Genomic DNA, 26,123 nt, shown 5'->3' with positions numbered 1-26,123 from the left:
TTATTAAAATAATTTTTTTTTTTTTTTTTAAACTTATAAAAAGAAAAAAAAAAACGAAATGGGTCGCGAAATATACTTGGGCAGCCTATGTATAGGAAACCCATACATTACCACAGCAGTAGGAGCAATACAATGTAATCTTATCTCGTACTCTTTGCAGCATATCTCTGTAATGATGAATGCCGATGAACTATGAGTTACAACTTGGAGGCAGTGGACTGTGAACTCCTGACTCTGCAAACCTGACACAACCTTTCTTAAAGGCAGTCGTGTCATACGACCTCAGTGGTTACATTTGCATAGGTACACAAACATGTGTCTCCCTATGATCTAATTAAAACATTTATACAGATGAAACAGTAATTTCCTAGCAGTCATAGTGCCGTCATACATTATAATCTTTATTTTTACAATCGCACCAACAAGGTGAATAATGTCTATACATATCCTCCTCACATCTTTCTCTATATTTACATTTTGACCCACCAAATGATTTACCAAGACAACTTTATGTACATTACTTTAAATGCATTTTGGGTAGATATGTCATAGTGCACATTAGGTAATGATGGTTTGGTATTTCACATTAATCCGACAAGACCAAGATAAAAGGCTGTTCAACGGGGTCTAATGAAATATCAACATTTCCAAATCTATAATGGGTCCCACAGTTGTTTGTAAAGATAAAATAGACACTTTCCATCCCTGCATTCTCATAAATGCAAATACAGTGAATTCATTCAGTTAAACCTCAGTTCATCATATATTATCTGACCTCAGATATTCTAAATCACTCCCTGATTGTAGACTGGATCAGTGTCTAATATGTTGCAGTTTACCACCACACGGTTATAGTGCATGGATGAGGCAGATTGTTTATACATGACTTCCCATATGTCGTCCTCCTCCAGTCATTGTTGATTCACCATGGTTTCAGTTTATCAATAACCGCCCACTAAAGTGTATTCACAGTCTCTTTGCCATCCTATATCCAGCCTCTCGTGTTTACTTCTTGATCTGTCTGGAGCCGTCCTTCCATCCCTGCTTCACCTCATTCACAAAGGTGTCTCTGACTTTCTTCAAGATGCTGCCCATCTGCCCCAGGTCCCCAGGGACTTGGCCGGCCTCATGCTTCACCTGCCGCATCGTCTGAGACTGCAGGACCCGCTGAGAGGCTACTTTACCGGCTATCTGAGCCTTGGTGATGGCTTTGGCTGTGATCTGTGCCGCCCTGCGAATCGGACGAGACTCTGCCAACTTCTCAACAACACGGTGGTTGTTGAGGAGGTTGAATAAGAACCGGAGGAGCATTGTGTCGAGATGTTTCCCGAAGACTTTTGACACTTTAGCTTAGACAGCTAACTTAGCGGTCCCGTCTTTTTCGTGTATTTCTACCCTGTAATGACAATAAACAACAATAACGTGTAGCGTTAGTAAACTGTAGATAATGATATCCGACGGTAGATTATACATTCATGTGTGCTGCGGTTGTGGCGTAAATAAGTATACATAAAACAGTTACTGACTTACTTCAGCTGGTTCAGGTGACTACTAGGTCGCCGCCGCAATGACATAACAGACTGTAGTAGAGTGAGGCTGAAGTTGGTCTCACGTTCTATTAATTTAAATTTCAACCGCACGTGTACTTATCTACAAGTGCGTCTCAACCAATATGAAGCTAACTTCAATTTAAATTGTTTTCCGGACGTTTTAGGTGGTAACACCTTTTGGTAAAGTGCGTCCGGTTGAATCATACGTACATCCGTTTTCAGTGCCAGATTTCCCAGCTCGTTTCCGTTGATCATCCTTCCCAACATTCGCACACGGAGCGCTGAGATTCCTCATCTCAGAATTGCACTCTCAAACCCGTGGACACTGTGAACCGCTGCCATGCGTTTGCTTTTGTTTTTCGCCGTGACCATGCTGTCTCTGATCCCGGCGGCAATGAGCGGAGCCGAGAAGAAAAAGCTGCAGATCGGCATCAAGAAGCGAGTCGACAACTGCCCCATCAAGTCCCGCAAAGGAGACGTGCTGAACATGCACTACACCGGCAAGTTGGAGGATGGCACTGAGTTTGACAGCAGCATCCCCCGCGACAGGCCCTTCACCTTCACCCTTGGGACCGGTCAGGTGATCAAAGGCTGGGACCAAGGCCTGCTGGGAATGTGCGAGGGCGAGAAGAGGAAGCTGGTCATCCCCTCCGAGCTGGGCTACGGAGACAGGGGAGCTCCCCCAAAGATCCCCGGAGGAGCGACGCTCATCTTCGAGGTGGAGCTGCTCAGCATCGAGAGGAAATCCGAGCTGTGATGAACAGGAGATGGGGGAACTTTCGAAACGTACGTTTTTATAAATGTGTGGTTTACACTGATTTGGATGCCTCCGATTATTACCATAACACCATCCATTGTGTAGGCCTAAATCATGCCTGGAAAACAACATGGCCTCGGTTTCCTGTGGGGTAATCTGATTAAATGCAAATGATTTTAGAGGTGCACCATCTAACCTCAGAATTACATCAACAAATAAATGTAAACTCAGAAAACATACGTCAAAAATTATATGATAAATAAAATAAAAATATAAAAACAAGCCACATGTTAATAATATGTATGTTTTTAAATCTCAGTTACAGCTATTCGCCACATTTAAATAGAGTAAATACCTCTCAATGTTGCAGTGTTTCATGTTCGTCCACTATGACTTAATTAAAAACTATATATATATATATATATATATATATATATATACACACAGTGGGGCAAAAAAGTATTTAGTCAGCCACCAATTGTGCAAGTTCTCCCACTTAAAAAGATGAGAGGCCTGTAATTTTCATCCTAGTTATACCTCAACTATGAGAGACAAAATAAGAAAAAGAAAAAATCCAGAAAATCACATTGTCTGATTTTTAAAGAATCTATTTGCAAATCATGGTGGAGAATAAGTATTTGGTCAATAACAAAAGTTAATCTCGATACTTTGTTATATACCCTTTGTTGGCAATGACAGAGGTCAAACGTTTTCTGTAAGTCTTCACAAGGTTTTCACACACTGTTGCTGGTATTTTGGCCCATTCCTCCATGCAGATCTCCTCTAGAGCAGTGATGTGTTGGGGCTGTCGCTGGGCAACACTGACTTTCAACTCCCTCCAAAGATTTTCTATGGGGTTGAGATCTGGAGACTGGCTAGGCCACTCCAGGACCTTGAAATGCTTCTTACGAAGCCACTCCTTCGTTGCCCGGGCGGTGTGTTTGGGATCATTGTCATGCTGAAAGACCTAGCCACGTTTCATCTTCAATGCCCTTGCTGATGGAAGGAGGTTGCCACTCAAAATCTCACGATACATGGCCCCATTCATTCTTTCCTTTACACGGATCAGTCGTCCTGGTCCCTTTGCAAAAAAACAGCCCCAAAGCATGATGTTTCCACCCCCATGTTTCACAGTAGGTATGGTGTTCTTTGGATGCAACTCAGCATTCTTTCTCCTCCAAAAACGTCTAGTTTAGTTTTTACCAAAAAGTTCTATTTTGGTTTGATCTGACCATAAGACATTCTCCCAATCCTCTTCTGGATCATCTAAATGCTCTCTAGCAAACTTCAGATGGGCCTGGACATGTACTGGCTTAAGCAGGGGGACACGTCTGGCACTGCAGGATTTGAGTCCCTGGCGGCGTAGTGTGTTACTGATGGTAGCCTTTGTTACTTTGGTCCCAGCTCTCTGCAGGTCATTGACTAGGTCCCCCCGTGTGGTTCTGGGATTTTTGCTCACCGTTCTTGTGATCATTTTGACCCCACGGGGTGAGATCTTGCGTGGAGCCCCAGATCGAGGGAGATTATCAGTGGTCTTGTATATCTTCCATTTTCTAATAATTGCTCCCACAGTTGATTTCTTCACACCAAGCTGCTTACCTATTGCAGATTCAGTCTTCCCAGCCTGGTTCAGGTCTACAATTTTTGTGTCCTTTGACAGCTCTTTGGTCTTGGCCATAGTTGAGTTTGGAGTGTGACTGTTTGAGGTTGTGGACAGGTGTCTTTTATACTGATAACGAGTTCAAACAGGTGCCATTAATACAGTTAACAAGTGGAGGACAGAGGAGGCTCTTAAAGAAGAAGTTACAGGTCTGTGAGAGCCAGAAATCTTGTTTGTTTGTAGGTGACCAAATACTTATTTCCTACCATAATTTGCAAATAAATTCTTTAAAAATCAGACAGTGATTTTCTGGATTTTTTTTCTTCTCATTTTGTCTCTCATAGTTGAGGTATACCTAGGATGAAAATTACAGGCCTCATCTTTTTAAGTGGGAGAACATGCACAATTGGTGGCTGACTAAATACTTTTTTGCCCCACTGTATATATTGGCTTTTTCGATCAAATGTCTCACATAATTTAACTCAATAAAGGGACCCTTAAAACCCTCTTCAAACTACACCACTTTGAGATTTTCAAAACGTTTCAGCTTTTTTAAAATCTTATGAAAACAACTGTTGAACCAGCTTCCAATCCCAAAATGCTTTAATCTTCATACATAATATTAGGAAATAAACTTGTAAACTGTCTGCGGTCACACCCATGTAACTATTGATGCAAACAGACTCCCAAAGAGTGATGAAAAAGTTGACAAACTCCATTGAACTCAAAACTAGACATTTCTTGAGAGAAGCAGAAAATCTTGCTTTCTAAGCTGCTCGCTAGCTCATATTTCTTACACCACAAACCTGAACTTGTCTCTAGATCAAGCCGTTCGGCTGCATTTTTTTAAAATAATATTTTCACTGTAGGTGTCACGGTTCTGACTGGAAAGAGTCTTATCAAAATGTAACCCCTTAAACACCTGTGCTTTTTTGCACCTTTTGGATTACATTTCAAATTTGAAGGTTTTACCATTTTCTTTCAGGTTCCAGGAGCTGCTGCAGCATTACGTGGAGATTATCTGACCTCTGATGAAGAACTTCATGGAAAATCTGGGAGTAGAGTTAGCAACCCCCTGGCAGAGCCACTGTCCTTGTTTCACTGGCTTTGCCCATTGTGCTCTGATTTATTGGTCTGAAGTTATTACAAGATGTGATGTATGTCCGTGCTGAACAAACTATGAGCAGTGAGCAGCTAAACACAGTATTTGGCTGCAGGTTGGAAATAAAGACATGCCCTGCAGTTTCAGTTCATCTGTGTTTTTAATTGTCTCTGATTTATAAGTGTGATCATTTGTACATTCTTTTCATATAACAATTTTGGTTGTTGTTGAATAAGTCAGGAAAGGATGGTTTAGTATACATGTTTTTTACTTTTTAAGTATTTGATAAATGACAATAAAATGTTAAATTGAAGGGGAACTTTGCAGTCTGATGTGGTTTTGTTGAACAATATTTTTTGTTAGACACAGATAAAATCTATAGGGAAAAGTGTGTAGTTATATTTATCTACTTCAAATGTATAAAATGTATTTTAAAATGTTCTTTAAATATCCAAAAGAAAACACAAAAAGCAGTCTTTCAGTTACCAGTGACACAGATGGCAGCAGCCAATAGAAAAGCACCACATCACACAGTTCAACTGCCAGCTTCCATCATGTCATGTGACCCGGGCACTTCTCTCTCTGTAGCCTTGCCATGAGTTTGGAGAGTGAGGATGGAGGATTAGACATTTGGTGTATCATATAATGTAAGGGGTGCCAATTTTGGATTTAGCTACAACTACTTTAATTTGGGAAATGTTAGACCAGATTTAGATCTCAAAATTCTCGTGGTTCCAGTAAATTGTGATTTTGGATTGCTATGTGAAATGTATTACAGAATGTGCGACGTCTATAAGCCCTTCATATTTTTGTAGGCTATTTGATTTACATCAAACAAAATACCATGTTTTTATTCCCCCCCCCCAGAAACACAATAATTATAGTGAGCCCCACTCCGAAGCAGGAGGGGCGGTAATGCAGCTCGCACGCAGGTTGCTATGAAGAAAATACGGACAATATTTTGGACGGACAAGTAAACCGGAAGTTATCTCAGCGTTGTCGAAAACCTGCGGACTCGCTCCGGCTGGCTCTCTGCGATTTGTTCAACATGTCTGCTAAATTAAACGCGTTGCATAGCGACTCTTACGTTGATATCAGTCAATACAGAGACCAACATTTTAAGGTGAGCTTCAAATTAGTTTAAAAGACTGGAATCATTTATTGTAATGTCAAAGTGACGGTTTATCATGTTAGCTTATAGTTAGCAACAGTTAGCTAACAACAGAGAGGGCAGCTCACGCTTTGTATGGAGGCGTTTATTGCTTTGTAACCTTAGGTTTAACTAATTCAAGATATGATAATGTATTAACTTCTTGACCCACATTTTATTACCATGTTTTTTTTGCATTCTACCGCAAGCGTCTCCATTGCAGTAGCTTAACGTTTAATTGAGTTTGTATTTAAACAAAGCCGCTCATTGGAGTTCTCAGACGTTAATCGGAGTTGATTTGAAATCAAGAAATACCTGACGTCAATCCACTGAGGTGCTTTAGATATGGAATAATGATGTACACATTAAATTAACGGTGCTGCTTGTGTTTTTAGGGTAACCGCTATGAACAGGAGAAGCTGCTGAAGCAAAGCCACACTTTGTATGTTGGGAATCTCTCCTTCTACTCTACCGAGGACCAGGTAGGAAACACTAAAAATAAGTACATTTGTGTGCACGAACAAGTATTTTTAAATCCATAAGTCTCACTGTTCTGTTTTTTAGAATCAAATACCGCATAATCATCATGTTCTTTTATGTTAATAAGCTGATACATTAGGCTCCGTTCAAATAAATAAAAATGTTCTGTATAAACTGGGGTTGTTATGGCATATGACTTGTTGTAGTATGTCCCCTAAGCCGTGTGATTACAGTTGTTAGTGATCAGTAATCATTTGGATTTGAGTATGATTAAAGGTGGGGTAGGTACGTTTGAGAAACCGGCTCGAGATACACTTTTTGTTATATTCCATGGAATGATCTTAACATCCCGATAGCAATGAATATCTTAAGTGCTTTGAAAAAAAATCCATAACAAAAATGTCATCTGTAAGCCGTAGTACTGTAAAAAGTACGACCAATCATTTTAGCCTGGCGGGCTAAAATAACTGGATGGCCTACCTGCCTGTCAGCCTTCCATCTGTGCACAAACTTATCTCGTGCTCTCATTGGTCATGTGCGTGTTTGTGTGTGTTGGTCTTTAAAGCGGATTTAATCCTCAATCACAATAATAACATTCAAAGTAATACTGGGCAAGTAATGGGAAAATGTACCGTCGATTGACGCGCCATGTCAGCGGAATTGTTTGCGACACGAACCGTTAGCCTTGCAGTCATCCGGTTCGACCTGACTGTGACTGACCCGAGCCTCGTCGTTCTGATAGCTCCTCCCCTTCGCTCTAAGCCCTAACCCCCCCCACATCTACAGGTGAAAATTACTTTTGCGACACATTTATCGGAAGAAGTGTAGAAAATGAATTGAAACAAAACACAGTATAAACTGAGGAGTGACTCTCGTGAGGTTCATGTATTTTCTTCACTCCGCTAGGAAACTGCTCTCATGTCAAGAAGCATCAGATCAGTGTATGCGCTGCATCGTCCAATCAGTGAGCAGTACAAAGTAAGGGGGCGGGGCGAGTGTCTGAGAATTTCATCTAAGGATGGTCTGGTGGTTCCTCGATTATAGCTCCTCCATTATCGCTCCTCCGGCAAATATAATGCCATTGGGACGCTACTCCAGATGGCACAGACAAATCAACTTCCGGGGAGACCGAGGAGCGAGGAAATGAAAAATAAGAGAAGTGAGAAAGGGCCCTCCTGTGTATTTTCAAATCCTAGCGCACTCGAGCTGGTTTCTCAAATTACCTACCCCACCTTTTAATGTTTGCATTTGTTTTTAAATCAGAGACAAAGCTAGTTTAAAATATTTAAATGGCGGTATACTTTCTAAACCAATTTAATTGTTTAAAGTATTTACAGGTAATTATTTAATGCTCAAAAGATCATTTTTATAATAACTTGTATTGTCTTTGTAACTGCAGGTGCACGATATCTTCTCTAAAGGTGGAGACGTCAAGCGCATCATCATTGGTCTGGATAAAGTGAAAAAGACAGCCTGTGGATTCTGCTTTGTAGAGTATCCTTTTATATGAAAAATACTTTATTTAACCTCCAGCAAACACTCATATCTATCAACAATCTGCTGACGTTTAACTAACATTTTACCACTATAGTGATAAGTGATCGTGTTTTCTAAGTGTATTAGCCTGCAACAGACCATAACTCCTGCTCTACCAGATACTACACTCGGACAGGAGCAGAAAACGCCATGCGCTTCATTAACGGCACACGGCTGGACGACCGTATCATCAGAACAGACTGGGACGCCGGCTTCAAGGAGGGACGGCAGTACGGCCGCGGCAAGTCTGGAGGACAGGTTAGGAGGATTCAGACACTTAAGATAGATACAGTTCAGAGAGATGCATCGAATGGTTTATTGGCTTAAAATAAATGGTCTACATATCAACAAACCAAACATTTGTGTGTACAAAATCTGTGTATAACAAATTCTGAAATGTCTCACTAAAGAATACAATAGAATATACAGTTGGGCAGTGCTTCCTAAATGGTGAATATATGTTAGGTATATGTGGAGTGGTGAAAATCATTGCTGCCCTCCCCTGGGTGGTGTTCTGGATCTCCTGCCTTTTCATTTGTGTCCTTCATATTGAAAAGTTTTGGAAAACAATATAAAACACAGCATGCTATGGTATTTAAATTATGGCATTTACGGAGAAAAAAATCAACACACTACATTATGACATTTGAAAACACCAGTATGATATTTAGAAAGTGAACTCTTGTAAAAAAAAAAATTATGCATGCCTCACCGTGGCCTTTGTAGAGACAGCATTAATATAGCATGGCATTAGAAAAATGAAAGATATTATGCTATTAACTAATGCAGAATCATTTGAAATGGGTTGTATTGCTGCACAATAAGCTTTCTGGCCGAGTGTTAATGAAGAAGCATAAATATTGTACTAAGAACTGGTTTATTGGGGGTGAAAAATAGAGGCAATTGCCCTTAATTATATAAATGATTTGGACCCCCAGCATTAAAATAATGAATAATGTGTATTTACTGTAACCCTCTGATTGTGTTTCTCCTGTAGGTGAGAGATGAGTACAGGCAGGACTACGACCCGGCCAGAGGCGGCTACGGTAAGCTGGCTTCGCAACATCGAGGCGCGGAGGTTCAGAATAGTTTTTAACTGAACCCCACTGCAGGTGTCCCCCTCTCAGTTCTGGACCAGAACCACATCATGCTACCACAGACAGTTAGTCGCTGTGTAACCATTACAGCTCTACAGCTGGTCTGCACGGACCACTGGAGCCCGGAGAATAGCAGCTTTTATTTATTTTTTCTCTGTCTTTCATACCGGCTAACAGTTTACAAGTTATCGCAAGCCAAACTCCAAACTCACTGTGTTTTTGTTTGTGCATAGACATACCCGCAACTCCCTTTCAGGCTGGGAGAGGCTCTGATGATATGTGGTGACTGAGTTGGTGATGTGTCAAATAACAAGACTGTTGAAGGATGTTGTTTGAATTTTTGAATTTGTTGTGTCTCAACGTTGGGTTAAAGGTAATCCTCTAAATGAATAGAAAGGATGCATTCTGTTATCTTAACTAGTTTCCACAAATGAAACTTGGTGTCCCAAATTGGGTATACTTTTTTTAAATAAAGATTTTCATTTTTGATGAGTCATGTTTTCTTGTCCTTGTCACCATATATGAGATTTTAAATAACCGTAGTGACGCGTCCTAAAATCCGGTAGTAAGTTAGCATTTTTACCACTTCCGCTTCCTTCGATAAAAAGCAATGCAATTTTGGAAAATAGCTTGAAATAAGGTCTGTGGTTGACACAAATTGAAGAGACAGATCACGTTTTGTTCTACGTCATTAAATACATCAGCAGTGACCCCACTGGTGATTTTTGAAGAGTTTACGTGTCTGAAAAACGACGGTTGTTAACAAGTGGCTGAATAGGACTACAGAAGTTGTCGAGGCCGTTTTACGTCATTATACCGAACACTCCCGCTAAGTTAGTTTGCCTTGTTCTGCTTGAAAGCAAGTACCTGCGCTCTTGCAAACTGCTAAAACAAAAGCTTCAACTTGTACAATTTTGAATCTGTATTTTTTTTTAATGATTTATTTGAGATTTTGAGCACAACAGACATACGATACACCTCCTACATGGAGTGAGATTGATACACAGTTGAATACTGTGGAACAAGTTATCAACAAAGAGACAGTTTATCCCCAAATATTTACATATGCATTCAAATCATACATGCTTATATACATGTTACAAAGACACAAACAGTATAATAACAAAACACTAACAGCACAGACAGAAAAAAAGTAAAAAAAATAATAATCTTATTAGAAGCTTATTGGGGGGGGGTCATAACCAGGTTGTCTAGATGTCAGGGTCAACATCTATTTGGAGAGATCTGACATGCTCTAGGAAGGGTTGCCATATTTTATAGAATTTCTGTTCCGAGAAACGAAGAGAGTATTTAATCTTCTCCAGTCTCATAAAATGAAGGGCATCCTTTATCCATTGCGAATGAGAGGGGGGGCAAGGGCCTTTCCACTGCAGCAGAATGGCACGTCTTGCTAACAATGTGAGAAAGGCAACAAGTTCAGCAAAATAGGACGGCAGTGAGAGGCCAGTGGGGAGGACACCAAACAGGGCGAGTAATGGTGAGGGTCGGATATTGGCAGATGTGATGGCTGAGAGGGAGTCAAAAACGCAAGCCCAGAAAGGAGCAAGGGTGGGGCAATACAAGAACATATGACTGAGATTGGCTGGTCCTTGATGACATTTGTCACAGTTTGGGTCAATGTCAGGGTAGATATGAGCTAACCTACATTTAGACCAGTGAACTCTGTGGACCACTTTGCACTGTAAAACTCCATGGCGAGCACAGATAGACGATGAGTGGACCCACCTCAGAGCGTGCTCCCAGGTGGCAGGGTCTATATCCTCACCAAGCTCCTCAGACCAAGCATTACGCAAAGAATCAGAGGTTGTTGACTGATTTTTGAGAAGAGTATTATACAGTATGGAAATTGAACCTTTGCAATTAGGGTTAACATCAAGTATTGTATCAACAAGAGTAGAAGGAGGGAGGGCAAGGAAGCCAGGAAAATGATTGCGAATAAAATTGCGGACTTGCAAATATCTAAAGAAATGAGTGCGCTGCAAATTGAAAGCTTAAGTTAGCTGGTCGAAGGAAGCAGCTGATGTAAAGCTGTTTTATTGAAACAATCCCTAGGTCTTTCCAGATCAAAAAAGCCCAGTCAATGACTGATGGAGTGAACAGAGGGTTAGAATGTACTGGGGCAGAGACAGGTGTTATCTGTAGCCCAAAGTGCTGCCTGAACTGATTTCAGATTTTAAGGCAGCTTTTCACTACAACACTCCTGGAGTGTGAAGTTGGTGACACTGTTGGGGGGAGGCACAGCAGGGACAACAGAGAAGAGGGACTACATGAGGCTTCTTCAACCTGCAGCCATGATGGCTGGCTGGCATTAGTACAATATTGTTCTAATGTTTGCAGCCCAATAGTAAAGCAAGAAGTTGGGTAGAGCAAGGCCACCCAACTGTTTAGGCTTTTGTAAAATGTCTTTTTTTTATTCTAGGGGTGCTTTTGTTCCAAATAAATTGTGAGATTACGCTATCAAGAGAGTGGAAAAAGTGTTTGGGGAGGAACATAGGTATACACTGGAATAGATAAGAACTTGGGCAGCACATTCATTTTAATACAATTTATACGACCAGCGAGAGACAGAGGCAAGAGTGACCAACGATGGATGTCTTGGGACAGCCTAGCTAAGAGAGGGGAAAAGTTACGTTCAAATAGTTCTGAATAGTTTTTAGTTACACATACACCCAAATATTTAAAGTGCTCCAGCGATGTTCTGAATGGTAACTCGGAGGGGGGATGGGCTATGGCTGCCGCATTAACTGTCACAAGTTCGCTTTTATGCAGATTCAATTTATAACCTGAGATTTGCCCAAATTATTTCAACACGGTCAGTACAATAGGGATAGATTTGTCTGGGCTAGAAAGAAAGACCAGGAGTTCATCGGCGTACAGGGATAGTTTATGTTATATGCCACCTCTTGAGATGCCCAACATCTGACTGGCCCTAAGAGCTACTGCTAGAGTTTCAATACATTTGGCAAAAAGTAATGGAGAGAGTGGACAGCCCTGTCGGGTACCACGTTTGAGGGAGAAATAGTCAGTAGTCATTATTTGTGCGAACACAAGCAAGGTGGGATGTATACAAAAGCTTAATCCAAGATATAAGTGTATCGCCAAAGCCAAAACATTTCAGTGTGTAAAACAGGTAGGGCCACTCCACACGATCAAATGCCTTTTCAGCATCCATTGAGATGACCAGCTCCGGGTCGTCAGAGGTGGTTGGTGAATACAGAATATCAAACAGTCGTCTGACATTGTCAAAGGAATGTCTGTTCTTTATAAACCCTGTTTGGTCTGCAGAGATGATAGTTGGCAGGACACACTCCAGCCGCCTAGCCAACATTTTAGCCAGTATTTTGACATCAGCACAAAGCAGAGAGATAGGGCGATAATTACTACAAGACAATTGGTCTTTATCCTTTTTCAATATGAGAGAGATAGTAGCCTGACGCAGAGTGAGAGGAAGTGAGCCATTTTGCAGCGATTCGTTGAACATGTTAAGTAGAAGTGGTGATAGTGAATCTGCAAATGTTCTAAAAAATTCAGCAGGGAAACCGTCAGGGCCAGGGCTTTTCCCATTCTGCATACACATTAAAGCACTCCTAAATTAGTCTATTCTAAATGGTGCATCCAGATTAGATGCCACTTCAGAATTGATAGAAGGGATATCTAAGGAACTAAAAAAGTGTTCGTACTGTGTTTTGTTGTCTGGGCACTCAGAGGAGTATAATGACGCATACAAATCCCTGAACTGACCGTTAATGGATTGAGGGTTAATGGTTGGTCCAATATCTGTGTTAATTTGGGCGATGTGCAATGATGAGGAGGATTGCCTAATCTGGTGAGCAAGCAACCTACTTGGTTTATCTCCAAATTCATAATAATTATGGCGTGTTTTTAACAGGGACTGTGCTGTTTCGTCAGAATGTCATATTCCGCCTTTTTTGTGAGTAAGTCTTTCAAAAAAGATCAGCATCAGGTGTGTCTACACACTTTGACTGCAGCTCTGCTATATCCTTGGAGAGAGTGGCCTTGTTTTCCATAGCAATCTTTCTCTGATAAGCAGAGTAAGATATTATTTTCCTCTTAAGTAAGCTTTACATGACTCCCATATGGCTGCTGCAGATATATCTGGATTGACATTGGTAGATATGAAAAGATCAATACGACTGTTAATTGTGTTAATAAAGTTGGTGTCAGAAAGTAGCAATGAATTAAAGCGCCAGGGAGAGCGGGAAAGCGATCTGCCTGGGAAGGAGACATCCATGATGACGGTTGCATGGTCTGAAATTACAATGGGACTGTAGGAACACGACATGACAGAGGAGAGGAGTTTACTATCAATGAGAAAGAAATCTGTTCGTGAGAACGTTCCATGAACAGGAGAGAAGAATGAGAACCGCTTGGTGCTAGGATTAAAAAAGTGCCAGGCGTCTGAGACGGCATATTGTTCCATGAACAGCTGGATTACTTTAGATGATTTAGATGAAGCATAAGGTCTGTTGGATGAGCGATCAAGCAAGGGATCCAGACAGCAGTTGAAGTCACCACCAAGGATAAGCTGATGAGAGTTTAGGTCAGGGAGAGAGAAAAAAAAGTTCTTAAAAAAGTTTTCATTATCCCAATTTGGGCCATACACATTTGCCAACACCAGGTTATTAGCCCCAATTCTACCTGTAACAATTATAAAGCGTCCATTAGGGTCTGAAATGACAGTGGACATTGAGAAGGGAATTGATTTATGAATTAGAATTGCAGCCCCGCGTGCCTTGCTTGAAAATGAGGAGTGGTAAAGTTGGCCTACCCAACCTCTCTTAAGTTTAACGTGATCTAACGGCTTCAGGTGGGTCTCTTGTAAAAAGGCTATTTTAGTGTTAAGGAATATAAGATGGTTGATCACTTTGTTACGCTTAGCAGGAGAGTTTAGACCTCTAACATTCCAACTAGTGAATCAAACTGCACCGCTTGGTGCAGACAATGAGACTGTACTAGCCATATGCAGGGAATTGGTTGGAGAGTCATCCTCCATAAATGCCCCCGCCCATCCCCACCTATGACTCAGAGCCAGAACCAGAGAGAGAGCCATATGGATTGTAGCAGTAGCACATAGATAATAGTAGAAAAATACAGTAACAGAACGCACAATAAAAAATAAAAAAAAACAGGGACAAAAACACCCCACAAGCAACCCACACTCCAACCCCAAACCCCACTGCTGCTGCAAGAAGCAACAGCGTGAAACTCACTTATCAGCATCATTTGCTACTTCCTAAAATCCATCACGCTGATCCCACGACTTAATAAACTTAATAAACTTCAAGAAAAGCGTTGTATCTTAACCTCAAAAGCCACATAAAAAACGAGTATAATAGGCATTCCCATGAATTGTTTTGAACACATGTCTGCCTGTGAAAATGTGTCATTCTGTTGGAAATACGATGAAACAGTGTAACACGAACACTAAACATGTCAGCCTATTAGAAATACGAAACTCTTTGATGAGACAGTGGAACATGAATATCAAACGTTTATACTCTTAGCAATAGGCTACTGTAGACAGCCCGTAGCTGTGGAGATAACATTTGGGAAGGTGTACGTACGCCAACCGCAAACTGCAATCAACGCTAGCGCACAGCCGGCATCTATGATGGGAAAACGCTAAAATGGAAAGAGCGCGCCTCGCCATCAGGCACATAATATTGATATTAACAATAGCGTTAATTGTACATAAGTCACTGGCTTACTTGTTCAAGTTCTGTAAAAACTTGTCAGCCTCCAGAACAGACCGGATCCATGTCTTCTCGCCGTTGGGGAGGGTAATGCGGAGCTTGGCTGGATACAGGAGAGCCGGTCTGTACCCGCGCTTGTAGAGTTCCGTCGTGGAGCTTTTGTACTCTGCTCTTTCCTTCAACACATCGCTGCTGTAATCCTCGTAGAGTCGGATCTTGTGCTCCTTGTAGAACAGCTCACCACGTCTACGAGCCTCACGGATGAGCAGGTCCTTCCCTTGGAAGCGGTGTAGGCGTACGATGACAGGTCGTGGCTTATCTCCTGCAGCAGGCTTGCGTGCGAGGCACGATCGAGCTCAGGCTGTGAAGAAAGGACCTCCTTGCCAAAGACATCCACAAGTAGTTGGGAAAAAAATGCGGTTGGTCGTAGACCTTCGAGCGATTCAGGTAGGCCGATAATCCTGATGTTTTGGCGCCTGCTGCACCCCTCCAGGTAGGCTAGCTTAGTTTTCAGCAACACGTTATCTTGTTGGAGGGTAGAGCATGCATTCTCTAAATGTTGGAGACGACGGTCCACCTCATTAGAGTTGTCTTCCAGAGAGCTGATCCTTTCCCCATGGCCCGCTACAGTCGAGTTCAAGCCGTCCAGTGTCGTTGTCAGCGCCTCAAAAGATGACTTAAAGTCGGCAGATATTGCTTTCCTGTGCTCAGCTAACAGGGAGCTAAGTTCTGCTAGCGTAACACTAGCAGACGAGGAAGACGGGTCTTTATCCTGCTTGCTTTTCGTTTTAGACATTGTCAAGGCCAAAAAGGTGGTCAGCACAGTTACACTAAACTTTTGAAAACAAAAATACTTAAAAATGAGAAGTTTAAAAGGTAAATCTGAAAGTTAAGTCGTGGGAGCGAGCCGCCTGCACGTCTACTCCGCACACCTCATACCGGAAGTCCACCTTGAATCTGTATTTTTTAATAGGTATCTTAAGTCGGCGTGACGTTGAAGCAGCGACCCTGCTGTAGTTTGTTTATAGCATAACCATAGGCGAAGTTTGGGGGGGTTCCCGGGGTGCCCGGCACCCCCTGGTGGCCGGAGTCTTTTTTTTATTTTTTTTACTTATGATGTACAGATAGTAGGTGGCCTAGATAAATATAACTCTGGAATGCTATATCAATAAATGCAAACTCAATAAACATAATAAATTTAAATCCACAAACATATTGTCTCAGTGTGTACTGCTGTCAGAGACAGAACATTACTCAAAAATGAGTCTACACAGACGATCTGTGCAGCTGCTGCGCCCTCACACGCTGCACGCACATGCGCACTTTGAGCACTCAAATTCAGACAAGTCGAGTCTGCCAGCCGCCAAAACCTGACAGGAGAAGACTAAAAAAATGGATATACGCAGGTTCTTCGCAACCAAAACAACTCCAGTTTCGGATTCAAGTTCCAGCGCCACCGTTGCTGCCACCCAAGCTGCACCTGCTCCGGACCCGCCAGTCCCGCCTCGCCCGTCGACCAGCCACCACATCTTGGCGCCGGTTGGCACCGCAGCTCCCGCCGCTTGCAATCCCTGTGAGACAGCCTCTGATGGCGGTCAACTTCCCAGTGACCTAGGAGATAAAAGTGTGGGCCCCAAACAGCCAGTGCTTCCCGTTTTCCCAAGACACAAAATTGGAGATAGAAATCGTTGCTTTTCTGCATTCTTTTATAACAAGCATCCGTGGCTGGAGTACTCGGTTTCAAGGGACGCAGTGTTTTGTTTTTGTTGCCGCCACTTTTCCAAGGAGATTGGAGAGGAGGAAGACACACTAGCTAAACAAGGCGGGCGATATTGGAGTAAGCTAACTGAGAGGCTGATAAAGCATAGCTCTTGTGAAAAACACAAGGCCTGCATGAGACTGTGGGAGGGCTACAAGGAAACTGAAAAGCATGGATCTGTCAGAGTCCACTTGTCAACCAGTCACCAGAACACAGTGGATAAAAACAGGGAGTATTTGACAAAGGTCGTGGATGTCGTTAAGCTGCTGTCTCAACTGGGCCTCCCTTTCCGTGGACATCGGGAAATACAATGGAGAAAAAAGGAAATACAAGAAAATAAAAATGAAAAAAAGCACACAAATACAGTCGATACAGAAACAGATAAAAGCAAGCCGGATGATGATGATGATGAAACAAAGGGAAGCTTTTTGAGTCTGTGCGACTTCCTCGGCAAGTATGACCCAAGTTTCCGCAAAATGCAAGATGAGAAGTACTTTAATTGGACAAGTCCAGATTTTCAAAACGAGGTCATCTCTTTGTGTGCAGAGCTAGTCAGAGAGGAAATAGCAAATGCAGTGCGTGAGACTGGTTTTTTCACGGTTATCGCGGATGAGGCCAAATCATCAAAGTCTGAACAACTGTCTGTGTGTATCAGATATGCAGAAAAGCTACAGGTTAAGGAGCGATTAATCTGCTTCATTGACTGCTCTGCCTCCCGAGATGCTGCTGGGATTGTTGAGGGTATCAAGAAGGGGTTGGAGTCATGTGAACTGCAGGACGTCCCAATAGTCGCACAGTCCTATGATGGGGCCTCAGTTATGTCTGGGCATTTAACTGGAGTGCAGCAGCGTATCAAGGAAGATTACCCCTTTGCCATCTACGTACACTGCATGGCCCATAAACTTAATCCGGTCCTGGTGGAATCATGCACAGTCAACAGAGACATCAAAATGACGTTAAATGTTATTGATAAGCTGTACTCCGTGTTTTCAGAACCAAGCAACCACCACAGGTTTCTGGCGATGCAGAAAACACTCGAGATGAAGGCAAAGGAAATTGGGCAACCCAGTGACACGCGTTGGGCGAGCAAATGGCGATGCGTCTTTGCGGTTAAATCACATTATGTGCCTATCACACGGTGTCTGAAGGAGATGGTGGATGAAGGAGAGAAATGGTCAGTGGAAGCAAGTGGGTTGTATAATCACATGACCACACCTGGCTTCATCGCCTGCCTCATTATCCTTGAGGACCTACTGCGGGTTGTGCACGTTGTTCACAAGAAACTTCAGTCCAAATCCACAACACTTGCAGATGCTGCCTCCACGATCAACAGTCTGAGAGCACACTTGAGGGAACGCAGAGGAGAGGAGGAAGGTTGGCAAGACATATGGAGCCAGATCAAGCAGTTTGGCGAGGGCGTCGGCATGCCAGTTGCCACTGCAGAAAGTGACCCCCCCTCCATGGCAAAGCGAAAAAGAAGTTCAAGACCCCCTTTGTCGCTTTACCAGTATGTAGTGGGGGCCACACTTGGGCAGCGCCAACGAGATGAAAGGAATGAGGAAATAGACAGACAATTTGAGGCTCACGCCATCTACTGTCATTTATATCTCCCTGTGCTGGACAATATGATGGCCGAGTTGGACAGACGGTTTTCAGGTGAAGCCATGGAGCTTGCAGCGGCATGTGATGCTGTGATAAAGTGTGAGAAGAAAGGCATTGAACCACTTCTGAGAAAATATGCAAGCCTCAAGATCATCCATCCACAGCTGGTGACAGCAGAAATGGACCTGATAAAATGTGCTGTCCAATCTCCCATTAACCTGAAGGACCTGCAAAACGAAGTGAGCAAGGAGAGCTATCCAAACTTCTTCCCATTACTCCAGCTTGCACTGACACTGCCCATTGGATCAGCGACATCAGAGAAAAGTTTCTCAGCAATGAAGAGGATCAGAAACTGGCTGAGAACTACAATGATCCAGGAGAGATTTTCTGATCTGGCCCTGCTGCACATTGAGGGAGATTTGACTGCAAAACTGTCAGTTGAGAAGATAGTGGACATCTATGCCAGCCGGAAAAAGAGGCGCCTGATGCTGCACTAGGTAAGCCATTCATTCAAATTATTTCGTTTTGTTGAGCTTAAATGCTTAATTGCGCAGCATCTGCATCCGGGGATAGCCAGCTGCAGTAAGCAGCAGACACCGCTCCACGCTCAAACCAAAATCCTCCCGTTTGCGTTGTGCTCACATGCTTCGGTCCTGCTAGCGGCCGCTGCTGACAGTTGTGGGGCAGAGACGCTGAATGCATGGAGATCATAATCACTAGATGACGGTGAACAAAAGTCATTACTTTGTTGGTTGGCTTTGTTTTCATCGCTGAAATTAGGTCAAAATGTGATAAAACTGCTGTGCTTATATCCTACAGTTATTAGTTAGTATGCCTATACAGTTCATTAAAAAGTGTGTGAGCATTGGGGAACATTGATCCTACAGACCTCTGTGTTATAGCCTAATTATAGCAGCAGTATGTGCCCGCAGCAGCCGTTTTATTTTGCGGCGAGTTCCGCTGCCATAGTAATTTCATCTATTGGGCATATTAGTTATGAAAACACACCTGCAGTAGCCTGTAGGCTATCCTGATCAATGTTCATGTATGAATCATTGTGTTGCAGCCTATAGCTATACATTACATTTGTAGTTATTTTTTGGCACCCCCAACCTTAAAGTTCAAACTTCGCCCATGAGCATTTTGCTTCTGGCGACTAGATTTATGATTTGAAAATTATAAAAGTAGGGTAGACATGTGGATATTATCCGGCTGAACACAACGTGATCCGTTTCTTAAATGTGTGTCAACCACAGACCTTATTTCAAGCTATTTTCCAAAATCCTATGGAGAAATTGCATTGCATTTTTGTCGAAGGAACCGGAAGGAGTTTACTTCCGGGTTTTAGGACGCGTCACTGCGGTTCTCTTCTGCTTAAATTTAATGTAGGCCTTTTAGGGGAGAATAGTATACATTAACATATTGTATAAATACACACATGTGTTGTCTTGTCTGTATTTTTGCAAACTAAGCAAAAACAAGTGATGTAGTCCCTTAAACCTTAATGATTAATAGGTACTTTGGCCTGGGGAAATAATTTCCATTCCCATCACTAACAAATCCCCTATTTTAAATACAGACCGCTGCTTGTATTAACGTCCAGCAGACCTAGCAATCATTACTGCTTTGGAGTGTTTTTGTCCAACTGATATTTGCTCTACCTTTAGGTTATGTGTAGCTGTTATGTCCTAGCTTTCTCATGAGGGAAATATTTAGCTCACATCAGAAAGTTTCCCAGCTATCTTGTACTTTGTCAGTCTGCTGTCTTGTGCTGGAAAGTAGGGTTTAGATAAATCAGTGTCCCGCTGTTGGAAACTGCTGCTGGTGAGAGTGAATGAAAATAGTATATGGTCTGTTTATCCAAAACAATGAGCTTAAATAAAGTTGGGGTTTGTAACTAGTGACTAATGTATTATAAGACAAAGTCTTATCATTATTTCATATACAAATGCTGGTAAAAACATCTTATATATTTTTGGATCTCAGAATAGCTTTGTTTCCTTGATTCTATCTTCTTTAAATCTAAATTAAGACAAGCCAGAGGGCCTCTAAACATTAGCAAAACATTTTTTTCCCTGAAGGAAGACCTCACAAGTAATTCTTACACTTCCAGTTATTTAATGATTATTTCCAGGAGAGGAATACATCAGATGTAAGTGATAATCAGAGGTCAATGTCTCAGCCGCTATGGACCTTGCGCACCCGAAGTGAGAATCATACCCCTAGACCAACAAGCCATAGATGGTTATCAACAGTATATTTAATTTTTGGTTTTCTCAATAAAGCATAGGCCTACTGTTAAATGTGTCTTTGCAAAACTTGCAAAGGATCATACATGTTCTATTTGCCTCATGCTATGAACACTTCATTGTTATTAAACACATTGTAACTACAAATGTTAAAGTGCAGGGAAATTGCAATTTGGGTTTATGTTTTATTTTGCCATGCACCAATCTTCTGCATTTTTTAATAACACGTCTACTGATACAGTTTAGATAATGTCCATACTCTATGCATAGTTTTGTAAATATTAAATGGACATGGATGTTAATTATCGTATCATATCCTAATGGAAGTGTAATTCAGAGCATTGCATCAATAACAACTTGGGAGCCGGCAAAGTTCAGATTGAGGACAGCCTCTCCTTTATCTTTGCAGCCAAGCAAAATAGGCTTGTGATTACAGTGATGATCATCTTGCTGCTCAGTTTTAGAGGGCTGCGTTCCTACACAGTCCTCATTCCACGTGTAATAAAGAGCTTGGTATCTTGGCAGTTTCAGAGCAGGCAGCTGGGCCCTTATCTCAGAATGAGCTCTAGCAGGGAAGTGAGTATCAGAATACTAAACTCATGCTTTAAAATTGGCTCAACTTTAGACCTTTTTATTGTTATATTCCTGACAATTCCTGCCATCAGCTACCACATCTTACTCTAAATCACATCCTATCCGTGTAGCAGGTTTTGAAAATGAACACAAGATGGCAGAAGAGGAAGTGGAGTTCTTTGGAAGATACAAAGGGACAAAGAAATGTGACAGTGAATCAACAGCCATGCACTTTTGATTGGTGCTCAAGGTTCTCAATGTGATGAGAGAAACTTCCCTTTCTATCATGAGAAGAATGAACACAGCATCTATTTGAAAAAGGGGAATCCCAACCAAGGCTGCTGGATAACTGCCATGGCACATGAAACAATTGTGGTGTAGCTCAACAAATGATGATTTAATTTATTTTAAACCACAGGAAAAAAAATACAAATAGGACTACAGATTTGTTTGATGCTGATATCTAGTAAATGTATTGTCAAAATAGCAATAAAAATACCAGCTTGAGTCAGTTGTAGACCTGAAGCCGCAGTGATAGAGCATGAAAATACTCAAGAAGTAAGCAGATAAGTCGAAAAGCAAGTGAGCATACAAGTAGAAAAGTAAGCTAAATTTGCTTGTCACAAGAGGTTTCTCAATACTCAAATTTCCCCTCCTCGAGTCCTATCCTCGACTCCTCTCCTCGAAACTTGGTGCCGCCCACAGGAGATGCGAGCGGAGGACTTAGGAGGGGAACCGAGGAGAGAGGAGTGGAAGCAGCAGGCGGTTAGAGAAATGAGGACTCCTCTCCTCTGAGCGGTCGTTTTAAAGAGACTTCCATTAATGATGACAGGAGGCACAGCAGTACTCTGATGGACAGATGTGTTCATGACGACTTATATATATTTACTTTTAATGCATTGACAGTGCAGTATAATGAGACAATAACAGGCTACAGATGCGGACATATACACACACACATATATTTATATGAATATACAATTTCAGAATCAAACAAGTAGAGAGCACTCTCATAATAACGTAACAGAATCACAGACTGGATATCTCCCCCCCCCCCTCTCTCTCTCTCTGGTCGCTCAAATGGGGAATTTAAATTATGGGCCAAAAGTTGTACAAGTATTAAAAGTAAGCATAGGACACCAAACCAACTGAGACCCGTCTGTCCGCCGCATCTACGCACTGTACAGCACACACGCACACACTGTACCACACACACCTACAGTTCCTAAAGCATAATCAGGCTGCAGCCGTTGTGTATTTTATTATGTGAAGCACTAAATGGTCTTAGAAAAATATCGACTCTTTGTTTGTAGATATCTACTAAACTACAGCATACAAATACAGAAAGTAATGTAGGCCTGTTATACTGAGTGATATATATTTTACACACTGCTCTGCTTTCTGCACGGACCTCACAGCTGTTCTCACTGTAAACATCGCGTTGCGATGAAAGCAGTTACTTAAATAATATCCAAGGGATGCATGCAGAGCTGTCATTGGCTGAGATACAGATGTAGCACTGAATTTCAGACTCCAGCTTACAGCTTCCTGCCTACGACCTGCCTAAAACCAGTATAGAGGGATGTTAAGCCCTCCCACTATTTTCCAAGAGGGCGTTGCCAGATTTTCAATTTCAGGTTTTAACCAGGAGATGGCGCTTCATTCACAAATACAGAAAGACAAGTTTCATGGACTTTCAGTTGTGTTTTGAAGAGCATTTGAACACATCAATATTTTAGATCAACTAAAGTATATCTAATCTTGTAATTCAATCATATATAGTCTTTATATATTAAATAATCATAATAATAATGTAAATGTTTACATTACACTTCTTTATTTGTTATGCTCATACTTTTACCTTTACAATCGTTTGCTTTAATATGTTTATTTTTTGTACATTTTTGTGTTTGCTTCCTCCTGCTCCTTTTCGGACACATACTGTATGATTTATTATTATTATTAATATGAAGATATTATTAAGATAAGATAAGATAAGATGTTACTTTATTGATTGAACATTTTAGTTTAGAATGTGCTGTCCCACGGTAATTCAGAAGGCTCACAGGTCACATTCCGACCATTATTTAAAACAATAGGTGCTTTCACACCGTCTACAGTTTGATTTGTATAGAGGGAGCTCTGTGGCTGAATGGCCAGCGATTAGGTGTGGCGCATTTATCATAGGTGATCAGAGCTAACTGCCTGCCGTCAGATTTCATTTAAAAAACAGATCTGATTTTAAGACTACTTCAGCGCTCATAAAGAATGATAAGAATAAGAATAATGCGTATTGAACTGGTTTCATTAATGAGTGAGTTTATTTAACACCAGAACCGCCAATCGGGTCAATTTGTGTGATGGGTGTTGTGTGTGTGCAATGTAACTTTTTTCCAATAAAATATTAAAGTCTTCCGTGACTTTTCCTGAAAGTGTGTTATGTAGCACCCTATGTTGTTAAAAATTGCATTCTAATAGAGGGATTTGACGGGTTTAGGTAGGCCTATACAAAAACCTCTGGCGGTTCTAGTGTTAAGGTAATTAGGTACAGTAGAAGCCCTTTTTTATCAGTAACAAATTTAGCAGTTGAACATAAAAGTCAACGAACTAACGGTCACTTGCAATGACAGTGTTGTGTCTAACTGTAAGCTTGTCACTCAGAGTAACCTACAGTTAATTTAGCTGCTGGAGAAGAAAGATCAGGGGGGGAGGGGGGGAGAGAGCTGTGGTTGATGGGCCATTAGTTGTGTAAATACACAGCTGAGAGCTGCCGTTTCATTCAGACTGTTTAAAAAACGGTAACAACGGACAATTTTTCTTAGCGGATGCATGTCAATTTAAATCAATACATACAACTATTTTTTAAATCAATACAACTATTTTTTAAATCAATAAAAACATTTTCTAAATCCATAAAAGCATTTAAATTAATATTGGGAGTCATGTCGTTACTTTGTTGAGAATGTGGCCATGTAATAAGCGGGATAATTTGCAGCGACTTGTTCCTTATGGGGAAAATAACACCCGTCATGTGTGTGTAGAGGTGTGTGTGGTTAAAACACTTTCATGAAGTGAAGGAGGTTTTCCTTCTATACAGCTGTGGGCAGCAGTGAGTGTCACGGACATGAATTCATAGATCAAGGCAGACTGGTGCACACACTCTCCTGTCCTGCCAGGCGACACGCCCGTTCTAAGCCGTGTCCCTCACTCCTCACATCCCAAGCTGCATCCCCACAAGTGTATTATGTTGTTACATCGTTTCAGATGTTATGTTTCAGTTGTGCTCTGTCTATGTTCAGTGATGCAAACTTGTCACCTTTCGGCGAGATTCGCCATTTTGAATCCAAAATAGGTCATTTGTGTGATTCATGTAGATCTGCAATAAAAATATTTTTGGGGTATGGGGGGGTCTGGGACCCGGAGTAATCTGCGGCCGTGAGCTGTTATGTGCCATCATGACACGCATGGTGTTCTTTTTTATATATATTATAAGGAAGTGCGAGCTGTGTGCTCGAGTCTTCCTGCCTGTCGGCTCTGCTCATGGTGGATGTATAATAAGTAGACCCTCCAGAAAAACGCGGGCCAAAATCCTTAATTATGCGGTCTAAAATCATTGATTATGCGGGCTAAAATCCTTGATTATGCGATAAAAATGCGGGGTTTTTATGTGATTTTATGCGGGAAAATTGCGTAATATGCGAAAAGTTGCGAAATATGCGGAAAGTTGCGAAATATGCGAACAGTTGTGAAATATGCGGGAAGCGGAAAAAAGGTGATTATTCTCCCGCACCCTGTTACTAGGCTACTACTGAATGAAAGGGAGCACTTTTAAAGAGTTGCTATGATAAACAAGCATACTAGAAGCAAGCTACATCACAGAAAGACACACACACACACACACACACACACACACACACACACACACACACACACACACACACACACACACACACACACACACACCCACCCCCCCCTCCTCCTCATTCTGTTTTCATTTACTCGTTCGTTATCTGACCAGCTTCAATATTGTAGGCTACTCACCTCGTTTCTTGCAACCCTCGAAAGGGTTTTGGAGGTTGAAGCCTCTGTGAGCGTGAGTTGTTTGGCTTTCTTGTCCGCAGCAGAAACCATTTTTGAATGTTTGAGCGAATCGAAGTGGGTATTCACAGTCGATTTCCTTTTATGCTCCAACACACAGTTGCACGGGGTACAGAACAGTTTCCCCCCACTTTCGTGCAAGACATTGGGGTACTGCTTTGCCCGGTCTTTAGCTGAAATGTTCGTGGGTAAATGTGATGGATTCGATTTGTTCATCTTGGTGTGTGAATTCCACACCTTCACACGACGGTGTTTGCCTTCTGTGATGCGCGGGCTGATGACGTTGCGTCATCATCATTACTCGTCAAGACGAGTTAACTTTTTAATTTTTTTTCTCAACTTTGTGTGGAAAAATGCGGGGATTATGCGGCCTTTTGATAAATATGCGGACTTTTAAAAATCTGCGGCATTTTGCTGATTATGCGGGAAATTCTGCGATCGCAGAATCGCGTTTTTCTGGAGGGTCTAAATAAGGCTCTGCTGCTCCGACATGATGGTCTAGCTTCAGCAGCTACATTACCTACGGGTGCGTTCGTTAATATTAACTGTGCGTCCGGAGTCACTGTGGCACAGACTGGACCGCTGGTGAACAGCTGTTAGAACGGGCCGTTCAGGTGTTCAGAGCAGAGCTCCCTGTCGGAGCGGCAGAGCGTGATGTGAACTGAAAAGTTTTTCTGTGGCAATATTATTTAAGGAATCGTTGAGCTAGCTAGCTAGCATACATTGTCACTATCTGCTAACGTTAGCTTTAGCCTTCTATTTCTAATAGTTTTTTCATAGGCTATAAACAGAGGTGGTATAAGTATATATATATATATATTGTACTTGAGTAAAA

General features: G+C 41.8%; 3 protein-coding genes across 6 annotated transcripts; 2 read left to right on the top strand and 1 right to left on the bottom strand.

Annotated features, from left to right (window-relative positions):
- Positions 1–380: 380 nt before the first annotated feature.
- LOC307021485 (protein NCBP2AS2-like) lies at positions 381–25,595 on the bottom strand. 4 transcript variants are annotated; one of them, XM_079653646.1, is made up of 2 exons: positions 25,232–25,595; positions 381–1,396 (listed from the first exon to the last, which is right to left on the bottom strand). In XM_079653646.1, the coding sequence occupies exon 2, from the start codon at positions 1,309–1,311 to the stop codon at positions 1,006–1,008; it is 306 nt and encodes a 101-aa protein (XP_079509772.1). In that variant the 5' UTR covers positions 1,312–1,396; positions 25,232–25,595; the 3' UTR covers positions 381–1,005. The 4 variants fall into 4 exon arrangements, with proteins under 4 accessions (XP_079509772.1, XP_079509770.1, XP_079509769.1 ...); XM_079653644.1 differs by lacking the exon at positions 25,232–25,595 and adding an exon at positions 3,907–4,157; XM_079653643.1 differs by lacking the exon at positions 25,232–25,595 and adding an exon at positions 1,531–1,672.
- fkbp2 (FKBP prolyl isomerase 2) lies at positions 1,746–5,328 on the top strand. Its single transcript, XM_079653633.1, has 2 exons — positions 1,746–2,336; positions 4,893–5,328. Exon 1 carries the CDS (start codon positions 1,891–1,893, stop codon positions 2,305–2,307), a length of 417 nt encoding a protein of 138 aa, XP_079509759.1. The 5' UTR covers positions 1,746–1,890; the 3' UTR covers positions 2,308–2,336; positions 4,893–5,328.
- On the top strand, positions 5,588–9,759 carry ncbp2 (nuclear cap binding protein subunit 2). Its single transcript, XM_079653618.1, has 6 exons — positions 5,588–5,656; positions 5,877–6,132; positions 6,555–6,641; positions 8,039–8,133; positions 8,295–8,433; positions 9,173–9,759. Exons 2-6 carry the CDS (start codon positions 6,058–6,060, stop codon positions 9,269–9,271), a joined length of 495 nt encoding a protein of 164 aa, XP_079509744.1. The 5' UTR covers positions 5,588–5,656; positions 5,877–6,057; the 3' UTR covers positions 9,272–9,759.
- Positions 25,596–26,123: the final 528 nt, after the last annotated feature.

Source organism: Notothenia rossii, assembly GCF_949606895.1.
Source record: "Notothenia rossii genome assembly, chromosome: 1".
NCBI classification, from domain to species: Eukaryota; Metazoa; Chordata; class Actinopteri; order Perciformes; family Nototheniidae; genus Notothenia; species Notothenia rossii.
Note: the sequence above shows the minus strand (reverse complement) of the source record. Positions and strands in the feature narration are given on the sequence as shown.